This window comes from Bombus huntii, chromosome 4 (genome assembly GCF_024542735.1).
Source record: "Bombus huntii isolate Logan2020A chromosome 4, iyBomHunt1.1, whole genome shotgun sequence".
In the NCBI taxonomy this organism is placed as follows: domain Eukaryota; kingdom Metazoa; phylum Arthropoda; class Insecta; order Hymenoptera; family Apidae; genus Bombus; species Bombus huntii.
Genome location: NC_066241.1, coordinates 3,887,575 through 3,903,148, shown reverse-complemented (window position 1 = coordinate 3,903,148; position 15,574 = coordinate 3,887,575). Strand labels below are relative to the sequence as shown.

The 15,574-nt window shown below is 40.9% G+C and overlaps 2 protein-coding genes and 1 long non-coding RNA gene across 9 annotated transcripts in view; 2 read left to right on the top strand and 1 right to left on the bottom strand.

Moving 5' to 3' along the window:
* LOC126865274 (ecdysone-induced protein 74EF) overlaps positions 1 to 6,627 on the top strand; it is a 144,953-nt gene extending 138,326 nt beyond the window's left edge. For all 6 annotated transcript variants that reach the window (XM_050617651.1, XM_050617655.1, XM_050617653.1 and 3 more), the window contains one exon: positions 3,146 to 6,627. In XM_050617651.1, coding sequence (XP_050473608.1) covers positions 3,146 to 3,696 — 551 coding nt within the window. In that variant the 3' untranslated portion in view covers positions 3,697 to 6,627. The remainder of the gene's footprint in view (positions 1 to 3,145) is intronic.
* On the bottom strand, positions 6,143 to 6,917 carry LOC126865296 (uncharacterized). Its single transcript, XR_007689476.1, has 2 exons — positions 6,734 to 6,917; positions 6,143 to 6,653 (listed from the first exon to the last, which is right to left on the bottom strand). It is a non-coding gene; the product is annotated as an uncharacterized LOC126865296 (long non-coding RNA).
* Positions 6,918 to 6,967: 50 nt separating this feature from the next.
* LOC126865261 (spectrin alpha chain) lies at positions 6,968 to 15,486 on the top strand. 2 transcript variants are annotated; one of them, XM_050617601.1, is made up of 7 exons: positions 6,968 to 7,103; positions 7,233 to 7,461; positions 7,538 to 7,769; positions 7,843 to 11,459; positions 11,938 to 14,899; positions 15,027 to 15,193; positions 15,268 to 15,486. In XM_050617601.1, exons 2-7 carry the CDS (start codon positions 7,312 to 7,314, stop codon positions 15,394 to 15,396), a joined length of 7,257 nt encoding a protein of 2,418 aa, XP_050473558.1. In that variant the 5' UTR covers positions 6,968 to 7,103; positions 7,233 to 7,311; the 3' UTR covers positions 15,397 to 15,486. The 2 variants fall into 2 exon arrangements, with proteins under 2 accessions (XP_050473558.1, XP_050473557.1); XM_050617600.1 differs by having other exon boundaries at positions 6,975 to 7,103; positions 7,255 to 7,461.
* Positions 15,487 to 15,574: the final 88 nt, after the last annotated feature.

Sequence of the window (15,574 nt, the reverse complement as noted above, 5' to 3'; positions counted from 1 at the left end):
GTCTTCACTTTCGGTTTACACGTCTCTTTACCCCATCTTGCCACTACCACTACCGATTCGTACGTTCCTGAATATCCCCACCAGAGGCGCTCGAGATCATCTCCTCCCGCTTCCCCGTTTTTTTCTCTCGCGCTCTCCCTATATCCCTCCCTTCTTGCTATACTTGTACTTCCGGCCGCAAGGCTAACGCGAAATTCTCGCAAAATACATGAGAGCCACGACTCTGTGGATCACTTCGATCCTCCTTCCTAACCTCTCTCTCCCCCCACTCCTCTCTCTCTCTCTCTCTTTCTTTTATACGTATTTTTAACTATCGACTCGTTACCGGCTGTTTCGTCTAAACTTCCTGCCAACGCTGTCAGAAAGAAACGATCGACTACGTGGTCGACGAAAACATTATCATCGGAGCGGAAGCCACTTGTTCGTCCGTCTTCTTTCCTTCTCAGATTTTCCCCTTTAATTCCTCTTTTTCCCTGCTTAAGTTGCTTCGAGAACGCGAAAGAATGAAACTGAAATAGCTGTAAGACAGAAGGCGAAGAATTACAGTTCGACCTGACGTGTAACAGCCTTTTCCAAGCAGCGCGAGCTTTTCTATTACGCAAACGTTCGAGTGTCAATAGATGATGGTTAAACTGTATCTCACGCTGGAACTCTGACTCTTGTTTGAAAGAGTAAGACGGCAGCGACGGTGTGTTCTATGCGTCACGAAACATTCATGTATATACGCGATGCATCGTCTCTCTAGCGGTCTCTCCCTTCGCTATACGACGTCCGTGGTATAGGTCAGTGAAGTAGTAGCTCCCCCACCACGCGACTCCTAGACAACGGGTCTACGATTGACTCATCTAGCCAGTCATACGGCGCGTAAACACGATCCACTCCAGCTGTTCTCGGCCGCTCTTTTACTCTTGATCTTCATTCTATCTCTGTCTGTTTTCGCTCCCTCCCTTCCTTCCTTCTTCCTACTTTGTATTTCTCTTTTTCCTCCTATTCTCGTTCTTTGTCCTCTCTGCTACCTCTTTTTCTCTTGTATAACCTATGTACACGGATCCTGAGAACAACGGGGCGTTCTCTTTATTTTTAGAGGCAGCTCGAGAATTTGGTTCCCTGCCTCCCCATCTTTTTGTCTGCCTTGCTCGCTTCGTTTTCTCTCTTTCCCTTTTTCTTTAACCTTCCCTCTTTGGCACCGGCTCGGAAGCAGAAAACGCTTCTCTCTTCGAATAGAGAAGAGGAATCGTTCAACCGCGTGGCGCGCCTCCGCGGAACTACGGGGAACGACGTATAGAACGCGAGAAAGAGGCACAGAGAGCGGCGGCGGAGGGTACGCAGAGAACGAGTTCCGATTTTAGCGCAGTCGCGGCGGCCTCAGAACGAGCGGCGCTATTATGCACTAGTAGCTTGATGGCGTCACCCGTGCAACCTTGGCTCGGGTCAGTCCTCTATCATACTGCAGCCAGAGTTCCCCTACCCTTTCGATCTTCGTTCTCTTTCTCGTATCTCACTCTCCCTCTTACCTTCCTTCTCTCTCTCTCTCTCTCTCTCTCTCTCTCTCTCTCTCTCCATTTGGCTCCGCTTAACCCTCTCTTTACTCGACCACCACCTCTTCTCCTTCTCTTCGCTCACACATGGCACTAGCCACACGACCAGTGGCGTAAGGATACTTTCTATTTCGAGGCATCTCTGAAGTTCCACGTTTTTGCAGAGGCCACGGAATCGTTTCGCCATACGAGTTTCTGTCAGAATCTATATACTTTACTTATTTTAACAACGACAACGGTGGCGTCGTGCAAATCGAAGTAAATTCGGATAAACTATCCGATACAAATAGTCGTTTATGAAATTCAAATCCTACGATTAGAGATAGCTTTACAACTCATTTCCATATTTTGCTTTTTTCCTAGCATCGTAGTTACATGGTCGATGTCATCGATCCATTCATTAATAGAACTGTTCGCGGGGAGTTAGTTTGAAAAAGTGCATCGAGTTAGTCGCCGTTACGCCCACGACTATGTACAACCGAGAGCTGTAACTAACCTCCCCACAACGGGGCGCGTAAACGATGTTTCCAGCGTCCGCAGATCGCGTATCCGATTTGACGGGTCGCGCGTATGCACGTTTCCTGCGCTACGAGTCACGGAATCGAGATCGATCGTGACCGCCTGAGAGAAAAAAGGTTATCGAGACGAAGCCGCGAGAGAGCTCATCCCGAAGCATCAATCATCCGGTGACAGAAACGGCAAAGCACCGACAACGATGCTCCGTGGACAGCTATTAATAGTTCATTGCACGGTTAAGTACGATGTATACTTGAGGCGCATTGCGAAAATATTGATGCCGCGCAACGAATCGACTGCTAGTGAAGATTTTAAACACGTTAGACCGTGATCAGTGGAATAGGGCTGCCTATGATCAGTGGAATAGGGCTGTCTATGATCAGTGGAATAGAACAAACAACCAAATCGAATATGTAATGGAATTCGTGGCCTACGAAAACGAGCAACTACTACTGTCTGATGAGTCATAAATCCGAACTATATTCGAACTACGAATAGAATTGTATTTTTTAAAGTTACTGCGAGAATAAGTTTATGAATTGGACATTTAAAAACACCAAATTTTCAATAAATATTTGCAATTTTTTGAATGGAAAACATAAAAATGCACTTTTATGTTCGTAAAATGAATAGTTGATCGAGTTAAAAAAAAAATGGATCAAGCGTGATTAAAATCCACTTATTCCATAATATGCCCATGCTGTGACGCGTATCTGATGAGCATGTTAAAAAAGTATTAGCTGTCGCATAAAATTCCATTTTTTTACGTACAAATGGATCGATCCTTTCTTTCACAAGCAAAAAGTGTAATGGCCGAATTCAATTTGTGATTAATTCGATGGCAACCTACATTGCCTTCTAATGGCAACAGCTATGCTGGTGCCATCTGACGGAAATTGCGCAAACGTGAATGACGACCACATTTATAATTATAAATAATAAACACATATGATACATATTATACTGCGCAGTTAACTTTCAGTTTAATTATTTATATGAAAATATTAGTCAATTAAAATATCGTTACTAATTTATATCAAGAGACGATCGATAAGTCTGTATTTAATGATATTTTTTTCTTCTGTTTACAGTGTCTGAGAGCTATAGCAGTTACGTAAATTCGATGTACGCCAGTGGAGCCCAATTTGCCACCCCCTGCACTCCTAGCCCACCACGGGGACCCGGTGGAGTTCCAACGAGCGTGATTCAAGCAGCAACCAGCTCAGTTTCCGATGACCTGTACCTGCTGGAATTAGGTTTCCCCCCACGGTCGAAAAAGAACAAACTAAAAAAGCCGCGTCAAGGGGATGGCGCCGCGGTGAAAAGGAAATCTCGCGAAGGTTCGACGACGTATCTATGGGAATTTTTATTGAAATTGCTACAGGACCGAGAGTACTGCCCCCGATACATCAAATGGACGAATCGCGAACGAGGTGTCTTCAAACTGGTGGACAGCAAGGCGGTTTCTCGTCTATGGGGTTTACACAAGAATAAACCGGACATGAACTATGAAACCATGGGCAGAGCCCTGCGTTATTATTATCAGCGCGGTATCCTGGCGAAAGTTGACGGACAAAGGCTGGTCTATCAGTTTGTGGACGTACCGAAAGATATTATAGAAATTGACTGTACCGGCGCGTGAGACAGGGTTCGTCCTTCGAGGGAACAGCAGCACGAGAGACGAGCTGTACGGGAAAAGAGTGATTCGTGTATTCGTGCCGCGATCTTACGCGAGAACTTATCGTTGTCATTATCATCGTCGAGCAGCTCTTCCTGCCACAATGTGCCCACTTGGCACAACCCTCAGACGATCTAAAGCATGCCCTCTCTCTGACTTCGTTTGTTCCTTGTATTATAAGTATATACCTATAAAGATATGTATATTAACTCGCGAATAGCGGATGCGCATGCGCAACAACGCTACCCGCAAGAGGATGAACGTTTTGTTTTTGTCGACGCGACAGCTGCCACGGTATACGTATACAATTATATGTATATCGTAAATTTCGTCCTCCTTTGGTCTTTCTTTTTTTGTTACTCTTTGACGGTGTACGTCGATAGTAATCGTATTAAGCTTTACAACGTCTAATATATATAAATGTATATTATACATATATATGTATACGTTGAGCTCGTTCAAATTTGTACAAAATTTAGTTCTTAAAGATGCTACGGCACAAATGTTATTAAATGTATTTTAATCGAGAGTAAACGAAGAACGGGAAAAATAAGATGAATCTATTACTTAACGTGTAAACGGGATATAGGCGAACAGTTGTACATTCAAGAGCGCGATAAATTATTTATTGTATATTAGACGATTATATATGTTACCTAGAACGAGAAAAAGAAGCAGAAATTGTTACATACGTGTCGACGAAGGGAACCATAAGGAAGCAAAGGGGAAGTAGAACTTATATAAAGTGCACGCACGCGAACGTGGAGAGTTTAAAGAGAAAAAAAAAAAAACGAAACGAAATGAGGGCTGTGAAAAGATTCAGAAAGGAGAAAAATACGAGTGCAGAAATGATAAAGATGTTGAAAAAGTTTTACGGAGCGAGCTCAGGGAGAGGTACACATATATACAAACACACACCTGTACACTACACGTCTACACAGACACACACTGTACACACACTATATTTTTTTAAATATAAGCAAAAAAGGGCGACTCTTCTATTTGAGCTGAGGGTTCAACAATGTAAGGTGCTGGCTATACACACGAGGTCCAAGAATGTTATTTAGCAAGCTAGTGTTATTAATTCATAAAAAAATTATTGAAACAGACATATATCTCTGTATATATAAAAATACACCTTTAGTATATATATTATTGAATATTATATATATATTATATGAATATATATTGTATGTTATGTAGTAAATGGAGCGAGTTAATGTGTCTATGAGATTCTTCTGTCACGTCTGCGTAGAAGGAAGTTTAAATAACCGTCTATCCGTACGATGTCTCTATTCGTGTCTTATATATCTTATATGTGTACATATGTATATATATATGCATATATATATATATATATATATATATATATATATATATATACACATATAAAAAGCAATCACTATGGAAGCATTATCGTTTCTCTTTTGTGTTGCATGTTTTTTTATAAGTTCTCCACATTAGGATCAAACGATAATGAATCAATTTGCACGATCAGCGATTCGATTACGTGGCCCGCGAGGAAAAAAAACGCACATCCGCGTGATTTTCATGCTCAGCTAGAATCAGAGATATCGTACTTTTCTAAACGTTTAGAGTATAATAGCCTTCTTGATATACGGGGCAGAGCGTTCGAAACATGATGATAAGTTAGAGAGAAAATTAATTTATTGAGCAGCAGCCCGCCCCTGAATACGGACGTGACGTGCGAGTGCAAGCGTATCCTATAGAAATAAGTTTTGTACATAAAAATTCGTTGAGAGCATACTTAGAAGAACATTACGCTGGTTAATCTTCGTAATCGTGGATAAATGAAAAGAAACAAAAGAAAACGAGAAACAGGAGAGACAGGTAGAACACGAGAGATACGAACGCGACATACCTCTAAGGTGTTACCTCTCGCTGCAAGTTGTTCTTCTTGACGATCATCTCCAAACAATTCAGAGAAGAAAACGGTAATACAGTAAATAATAGATAAAAAACGATCAAGTGCTGCCAATAATGCCTGTAAACGGTCCCTTGCATTTTTTTACCACTTAAAAAAGGAAACGATGGAAAAAGAACAATGAACATAAAAAGAATTAATACGCGCGGTTTATTCGAATCAAGAAGAAATGTCTTGGGACGCCAGACATACCAGATGATACAAAGCGAATTGCCTTCTTGTAATTAACAAAGACGTGTTGCCTTCTAACAAAGAAAACATATTAAAGAAAAAAATTCTAGCAATTTGTATTTGTAATACAATCGACTTTGTCCGGGTACTTAAAGAAAACCTTTAACCCTGTATATCATCCCCCCTTTGTCAGCATAGAGTTTTGTAACTTTTGTCAAGAGAAACATAATAATAATGATAATAATAGTAATGAAAAAAAAGATAAAAAAAATTGAGAAGCGTTTTTGGTACACGAAGACTTTTTTCATATCGCACTTTGCATACACGTATCAGATGAAAAATATACTTAAAAAATACAATAAAAAAAGATAAGATGAATATAATGAAAGAGAGGGAGTGAGAGAGAGAGAGAGAAAGAGAGTGAAAGAGAGAAAGAGAGAGAGAGAATGAAATGAAATACATCAGAGTACAATGGACAAAAAAGCAAGTACCTATAAATAGTACCACTTCTATACATAACATCCACTTATAAACAATGAATGGACATTGCAACAAAAAAAATCCTATTTTTAGGTAAATTAAATTTACATATACATAACGATTGACTACGCTACAAGATATTTTAACAAATAAGACTTTACTGTAATAGGGATAAATCTATAATTATTTACCTGTAAAATAATACGAAGACACGATGGATTGACGTAAGGAACTGTAATGTAACGTTCTGTGATTCGTTGTTTGTAGGTGAAATTTAATAAAAGATTACTGTATCATAATTTTGATGTTTTTTATACCCTTCTTCCTAGAAAAGAAAGATCAATTATACATATCATTATATTTAAAATCGAATCAAATTTTTACTTTTGAAATAAAATTAAATACAATCATAGAATAAATAATGAAACAAGTAAGCTTCTTAAAATCAATTTATCATCGAAGTAAAGACGAGATAAGATACAATTAAACTGTCAAATTGTGACTTTCTTATTGGTGTTTAAAAACTGCTTGTTAGAATGATTACGCTTCAGTGACGTAATAGTTATATATAAAGGTGATTGCTGGTAATTGATAAGATACGTACCTAAAGAGAAGCTTTCATTGGTTCCACGTATTATTGGTCGACCAATCGGTGACGTAGCTTTAAGAGAAAGTATTTCACTGCTCGTTACACACGTAGATGATTCCAGTTAATATCGAACCTTGGAGAACGTCACTTGTCAGCGGTATATTGCATTTGGAAGGATTGTGCGAGGTACGTATCACTTTTATATTGTTTTTACATTGTGTATTATGCAAACGATTGTCCATGCTCGTAATTGTGAATCGATGTCAAAAGACGAACGCGTTGTTAAAGCTTTAATTATTGATTTCACTGTATCAGTCAACCTTACCACACCCTGTAGCCATTTTGGACGGTAGAGAATTGTCTACAGAACGTCAAACGAAAAGCATTGTTCGAAATGGATCAGATTACGCCAAAGGAAGTGAAAATCTTGGAAAATCCTGAGGACATTCAAGAACGGAGAGAGCAAGTTCTCAGTCGATATGCGAATTTCAAGGCAGAAGCTAGGAACAAGAGAGATAAACTTGAGGACTCCCGTCGCTTTCAAGTATATTTTTGATTGTTGTTCTATTTCTGTTCAATTTTTATTATTCACGTTGGTAACGATACTCGTTCGTTTCTAGTATTTTAAGCGAGATGCGGACGAACTCGAAGGATGGATTTTTGAAAAATTGCAAGCTGCTTCGGATGAAAGCTACAAAGATCCTACCAACCTTCAGGCAAAGATACAGAAACATCAAGCTTTCGAAGCGGAAGTTGCAGCTCATTCTAATGCTATAGTGTCATTAGATAATACTGGATCAGAGATGATAGCTCAACACCATTTTGCAAGCGATGTTATTAGTAAGAGATTAAGTAAGTTTCCGTTGATATTGAGTTTATGTTATTATTTTATAGCTTGAAATTAACAATCAAATTTATCTTGCAGTGGATCTTCACCAGTTATGGGTGTTGCTGCTCTCTAGATTGGCAGACAAGGGTCTTAAATTACAACAAGCCCTGGTACTTGTACAATTTATTCGACACTGTGACGAAGTAATGTTCTGGATTCATGACAAGGAAGCATTTGTAACAACGGACGAATTTGGTCACGACTTGGAACACGTTGAAGTACTTCAAAGGAAATTTGACGAATTCCAAAAGGATATGGCTAGCCAAGAATACAGAGTAACAGAAGTAAACGAACTGGCAGATAAACTTCTTCTGGATGGGCATCCTGAACGTGATACTATCCTACGTAGGAAGGAGGAACTCAACGAATCCTGGCAAAGATTGAAGCAGCTTGCTGTTTTGAGACAAGAGAAACTTTTTGGTGCACACGAAATTCAAAGATTTAACCGAGATGCCGATGAAACAATGGCTTGGATCGCAGAAAAGGATGTTGTTCTATCTTCAGATGATTTTGGACGCGACCTTGCAAGCGTACAAACCTTACAAAGAAAGCATGAGGGCATAGAACGTGATTTGGCAGCTTTAGAGGATAAAGTTTATACATTGGGAGCAGAGGCAGATCGTCTTGCAGCCATTCATCAAGCAGATCATTCTAAACAGATTCAAGCTAAACGCGCAGAGATCTTGCAGTCGTGGGAGAGCTTAACGGCAAAAGCAAAAGAACGCCGTCTGAAGCTCGATGAATCGTACTATTTGCATAGATTTTTGGCTGATTATAGAGACTTGGTTTCTTGGATGAACGACATGCGCGCGATTATATCGGCAGACGAACTAGCTAAAGACGTTGCTGGTGCAGAAGCTCTTGTTGAAAGACATCAGGAGCACAAGGGAGAAATTGATGCTAGAGCCGACAGCTTCGATGCGACTACTTTGGCTGGCAACAAACTACTGGAAAAAAAACATTATGCTGCGGAAGAAGTAACCAGAAAATTGAATTCTCTCGCCGAAGATAAGCAGTCACTTTTGAGTCTTTGGGAAAAGCGAAAAATTTTGTACGAACAATGCATGGACTTGCAGCTATTCTACCGTGATACGGAACAAGCGGATGCATGGATGGCTAAGCAGGAAGCATTTTTAGCGAACGAAGACCTGGGTGATTCCCTTGACAGCGTAGAAGCTCTTATTAAGAAGCACGAAGATTTCGACAAGTCTTTGGCAGCTCAGGAGGAAAAGGTCAAGATATTGGACGACTTTGCCGGCAAGTTGATAGAAGGGGAACATTATGCAGCTGACGATGTGGCACAAAGACGTCAACTTCTGTTAGAAAGACGTGCCATTCTTCTTGAAAAATCGGCTCAAAGAAGACGCCGTTTAGAGGATGCATACAAACTACAGCAATTTGAACGCGACTGCGATGAAACAAAGGGTTGGGTAAACGAGAAGCTCAAATTTGCCACTGATGATAGCTACTTGGATCCCACTAACTTAAATGGGAAAGTGCAGAAACATCAGAACTTTGAGCAAGAATTAAACGCCAACAGAACTCGCATGGAAGAGATGGTAGCTACTGGTCAAGAATTAATTGAGAGTGGTCACTATGCCAGTGATAGAATTCGCACTCGTACCGATGAAATTATGTCTCTATGGGAAAGTCTTACTCATGCCAGTGAAAAGAAAGGTGCTAAGCTGCAAGAAGCCTCCCAACAACAACAATTTAATCGTACCGTCGAGGATATTGAGTTATGGCTGTCAGAAGTAGAAGGACAACTGATGTCTGAAGATTATGGCAAAGATCTAACCAGTGTGCAAAATCTTCAAAAGAAGCATGCTCTTTTGGAAGCCGACGTCACATCCCATTCGGATAGAATCGATAGCATTGCCCAAGCTGCAGATCAATTTGTGAAATCAGGACATTTTGATGCAGACAATATCAAGGCTAAGCAGGAACAACTACAAGCTCGATACGCTGCACTTCAACAGCCCATGAGCATTCGTAAACAACGACTTCTCGACTCACTGCAGGTACAACAGCTATTCAGAGATATAGAAGACGAAGAAGCTTGGATCCGCGAAAAAGAACCAGTTGCAGCGTCCACCAACCGTGGACGCGATCTCATTGGTGTACAAAATCTACAGAAGAAGCATCAAGCTGTTTTAGCAGAAATAAATAATCACGAACCACGTGTAGCTGCTGTTTGTCAAGCAGGTGCATCAATGTTGCAAGAAAACCACTTCGCCGCAGAGGAAATTAGCCAACGTTTGGCTGCATTGGATGAGCATTGGGGACAACTGAAAGAGAAAGCCAGACAACGTAAGAATGACCTGGATGACTCCCTTCAGGCACATCAGTACTTTGCTGATGCTAATGAAGCTGAATCCTGGATGAAGGAAAAACGACCCATAGTTATGAATGCTGACTATGGAAAAGACGAAGATAGTTCTGAGGCTCTTTTAAAGAAACACGAGGCATTGGTCAGTGATCTGGAGGCATTTGCAAGTACTATAGCTGCTCTTAGAGACCAGGCTGCTTCTTGTCGTCAACAGGAAACTCCTACTATTGATATTACTGGCAAAGAGTGTGTGGTGGCTCTCTATGACTATACAGAGAAGTCACCAAGAGAAGTTTCCATGAAGAAGGGCGACACTTTGACTCTGTTGAATTCTAATAACAAAGATTGGTGGAAAGTTGAAGTAAATGATCGTCAAGGTTTTGTTCCAGCTGCCTATGTAAAGAGGGTAGAGCCCGAAGCGGGATTAAGCGCTTCTCAACAGAATCTTGCCAGAGAACAAAGTTCCATAGCTGCCAGGCAAGCTCAGATAGAAGCTCAGTATGATGATCTTTTGAGACTTGCGCGCGAAAGGCAAAATAAACTCAATGAAACAGCCAAGGCTTATGTACTTGTCAGAGAAGCTGCAGAATTGGCCACTTGGATTAAGGATAAAGAGAATCATGCTCAAGTTCAGGACGTTGGCGAAGATCTAGAACAGGTAGAGGTAATGCAGAAGAAATTCGATGACTTCCAGGCAGACTTGAAGGCCAATGAGGTTCGGTTAGCTGAAATGAACGAGATTGCCGTACAGTTAATGAGTCTTGGGCAGACAGAAGCTGCTCTGAAGATTCAAACGCAGATACAGGATCTGAACGAAAAATGGACCAGCTTGCAAACTCTCACTGCGGAACGTGCTAATCAACTTGGTTCCGCTCACGAGGTTCAACGATTCCATCGTGACGTCGATGAGACCAAGGACTGGATTCGAGAGAAGGATGCTGCACTGAACAACGACGATCTTGGAAAGGATTTACGGAGCGTTCAGGCTTTGCAGCGCAAGCACGAGGGTCTGGAAAGAGATTTGGCTGCCTTGGGAGATAAAATTAAACAGCTGGATGAAACGGCTAATCGTTTGATGCAATCACATCCTGAAACTGCTGAACAGACCTATGCCAAGCAGAAAGAGATTAACGAAGAATGGACTCAATTGACGGCAAAAGCTAATAGTAGGAAGGAAAAGTTGCTGGATTCTTATGATCTGCAACGTTTCCTTAGTGACTACAGAGATCTGATGGCTTGGATCAACTCGATGATGGGTTTAGTCGCGTCAGAGGAGCTGGCTTCAGATGTGACCGGTGCGGAAGCTCTCCTAGAACGACACCAGGTGAGTTGATCAATTAAAAAGTTACTGATATTGAAATGGTCCAATGCTTACACGGTCGTTCACGAGTCATTCATGAATTATAGAATCACAGAGCAGAGATAGACGCACGATACGGCATACTTCCAGAGGTACTGAAAAGTTTAAGAGAGCATGGAGCAAAACTGTGCGACTTTATCTCTGAATACGTTCTTTATAATTAATCACTTTTGGTATATTTTTTCTGTTGTTTCTAAATCTCTGTTTTATGAGAAAAGAACAGATTGGCAAATCGATGTTTTAGTAATGAAGACACCGCCTTATTAACACTTATGGAGTACTATCAACGCTTCTTATAGTGTAATCGCTGCCTTTTCCGCTTATCGTAGTCTCTATTGTCGAGTGGATTGAGATACGTGCAAAATATGCGTGTGAATTTATATCGAAGATGTTAAAGTAGTATACGTGAATCTATGTGACCCTAATTTCGTTTATGTTATAGGAACATCGCATGGAGATCGACGCCAGAGCAGGTACTTTCCAGGCATTTGAACTTTTCGGTCAACAGCTTTTACAATCCAGTCACTATGCCAGTGTCGAGATTCAAGAAAAACTCGAATCTATGGCTGAAGCACGCCAAGAACTAGAGAAAGCTTGGATTCAACGACGTATGCAGTTAGATCAAAACTTGGAGCTACAATTGTTCTGCAGAGATTGCGAACAAGCTGAGAACTGGATGAGCGCCCGAGAAGCTTTCTTAAGCAGTGCAGACACTGTTGATAGTAGTGACAACGTAGAGGCTCTCATTAAAAAACACGAGGACTTTGACAAAGCTATCAATGCTCACGAAGAGAAGATTGCCACATTGCAGACTCTGGCTGATCAGTTAATCGCTGCCGAACATTATGCTGCAAAACCAATTGACGATAGACGTTGCCAAGTTTTGGACCGCTGGAAACATTTGAAGGATGCTCTTATTGAGAAACGTTCCAAGTTAGGAGAGTCTCAAACTCTACAACAATTCTCCCGAGATGCCGATGAAATGGAAAATTGGATTGCTGAGAAACTGCAGCTCGCTACTGAGGAGAACTACAAGGATCCAGCTAATATTCAATCAAAACATCAGAAACACCAAGCATTTGAGGCTGAATTGGCAGCGAATGCGGACAGAATTCAATCTGTATTAGCTATGGGAGGTAATTTAATCGAGAAACACCAATGTGCTGGTTCTGAGGACGCTGTCCAAAAGAGGCTAGCGTCAATTGCCGATCAATGGGAGTATCTTACCCAGAAGACTACGGAGAAGTCGATGAAGCTGAAAGAAGCCAATAAACAGCGTACATATATTGCTGCTGTTAAAGATCTAGATTTCTGGCTTGGCGAAGTGGAAAGCTTGCTTACGTCCGAAGATGCTGGCAAAGATCTAGCTTCTGTACAAAATTTAATGAAAAAGCACCAGTTGGTTGAGGCTGACATTCAAGCACACGAAGAAAGGATCAAGGACATGAATGCGCAAGCAGATTCGCTGATTGAAAGTGGACAATTTGACGCAGCTGGTATCCAAGAGAAACGACAGAGTATAAACGAGCGTTATGAGAGAATTCGTAACCTCGCTGCTCATAGACAGGCAAGGTTGAACGAAGCAAACACTTTGCATCAATTCTTCAGGGACATCGCCGATGAAGAGTCTTGGATCAAGGAGAAAAAGCTTCTAGTTGGATCAGACGACTATGGTCGTGATCTCACTGGCGTACAAAACTTGAAGAAGAAACACAAGAGACTGGAGGCAGAGTTAGGTAGTCATGAGCCTGCTATACAAGCTGTTCAAGAAGCAGGGGAGAAATTGATGGACGTCTCTAATTTGGGAGTGCCCGAAATTGAGCAACGTCTAAAGCTACTCAACCAAGCATGGGCTGAATTAAAACAGCTAGCAGCCAATAGAGGACAGAAACTGGACGAGTCCCTAACTTATCAACAATTTTTAGCGAAAGTAGAAGAGGAAGAAGCTTGGATCACAGAAAAACAACAGTTGCTATCGGTCGAAGATTATGGTGACACTATGGCTGCTGTTCAGGGCTTACTGAAAAAACATGACGCATTTGAAACTGACTTTGCAGCTCATGGTGAACGTTGCAAAGACATTTGCGAAGCAGGAGAAGCTTTGATCAAGGCTGGAAATCATCGTGCGGACGCTATAGGACAAAGATGTGCCCAACTTCGTAACAAATTGGAACAACTTGGTGCTCTTGCTGCTAGAAGGAAGACACGACTTAATGATAATTCGGCTTATTTGCAGTTTATGTGGAAGGCAGATGTAGTTGAATCCTGGATCGCTGACAAGGAAACTCACGTACGCTCAGAGGAATTCGGACGAGACTTGTCTACCGTTCAGACACTGCTGACTAAACAGGAAACCTTTGATGCCGGATTGCATGCCTTTGAACACGAAGGAATTCAGAACATCACTTCTTTGAAGGAAATGCTAGTCGATTCTGGTCATGATCAGACGCCTAGTATTCAAAAACGTCATGCGGATGTTATTGCTCGCTGGCAGAAGCTCCTGGCCGATTCTGACGCGAGAAAGCAACGCTTGCTAAGAATGCAAGATCAGTTCAGACAAATTGAAGAATTGTATTTGACATTCGCTAAGAAAGCCTCTGCTTTCAACTCGTGGTTTGAGAACGCAGAAGAAGATTTAACAGACCCTGTGCGATGTAACAGTATCGAAGAAATTCGAGCCCTCAGAGAAGCACATGCACAATTCCAAGCGAGTTTATCCTCGGCAGAAGCAGACTTCGAAGCTTTAGCTGCCCTTGACAGACAAATCAAGAGCTTCAATGTTGGCCCCAATCCGTACACATGGTTCACAATGGAAGCATTAGAAGATACCTGGCGTAATTTACAGAAGATAATTAAAGAACGCGACGTGGAGCTTGCGAAAGAAGCTCAACGGCAAGAAGAGAATGACAAGTTGCGTAAAGAGTTTGCTAAACATGCTAATGCATTCCATCAATGGCTAGCGGAGACAAGAACGTCTATGATGGAAGGATCAGGATCATTAGAACAACAATTGGAAGCAACAAAGAGAAAGACTCAAGAGGTTCGTGCACGTCGTCAAGATCTAAAGAAGATCGAAGACTTGGGAGCTATTTTGGAAGAACATCTAATCTTGGACAATCGTTACACGGAACATAGTACCGTAGGCTTGGCACAACAATGGGATCAATTAGATCAACTGGGAATGCGCATGCAACACAACTTGGAACAACAAATACAAGCACGTAACCAATCTGGTGTTTCTGAAGACGCACTCAAAGAGTTCTCGATGATGTTCAAACACTTCGACAAGGACAAGAGCGGTCGTCTAAATCACCAGGAATTCAAATCATGTTTGAGGGCCCTTGGTTACGATTTACCAATGGTAGAAGAAGGCCAACCTGATCCAGAATTCGAAAACATTTTAGGTATATTTTATACTCATATTTATCACATCATTAAATGCAGATAAATTAGATAATTAATGAAAAGCATAAAAGTTCTTGTTTGTATATTGAAACAGTGTAATATGCTATCTTTTTGTTTATTTTGCAGATATCGTTGATCCGAATAGAGATGGTTACGTATCGTTACAAGAATACATGGCGTTTATGATTAGCAAGGAAACCGAGAATGTACAAAGTTCCGAAGAAATCGAAAATGCTTTCCGTGCTATTACTGCGGCAGATCGGCCATATGTTACGAAAGAAGAATTATATGCTGTAAGTATAGAATTTCCAAATATACAATTATCAATTTATTTGGTGTATATTAACAATATTTCATATATTCTTAGAATCTTACCAAGGAGATGGCTGATTACTGTGTTGCTCGTATGAAACCTTACGTCGATCCAAAAACGGAGCGACCAATCACAGGAGCCTTGGATTATATCGAATTTACTCGCACTCTTTTCCAAAATTAGTTGTAGTCACAACAGTTATTAAATTATAGAATATGTTACAATTAAACTATTGGATGCTTACTTATTTTATTAAATACCTTGATACTTCAATACCATATGTCCAATCAATTATTTAACTTGATTTTATTTATACCGCACTTTGCTCTACTTTGTATTGATACATATGCTATCGATGAAG

Excerpts from the sequence above, each read along its gene's own strand:
- LOC126865261 (XM_050617600.1), top strand. The coding sequence starts at position 7,029 with ATGATTCCAGTTAATATCGAACCTTGGAGAACGTCACTTGTCAGCGGT. Across the intron at positions 7,770-7,842 it reads TGTTATTAGTAAGAGATTAA|TGGATCTTCACCAGTTATGG; the intron begins GTAAGTTTCCGT and ends TTTATCTTGCAG. Across the intron at positions 14,900-15,026 it reads AGAATTCGAAAACATTTTAG|ATATCGTTGATCCGAATAGA; the intron begins GTATATTTTATA and ends TTTATTTTGCAG.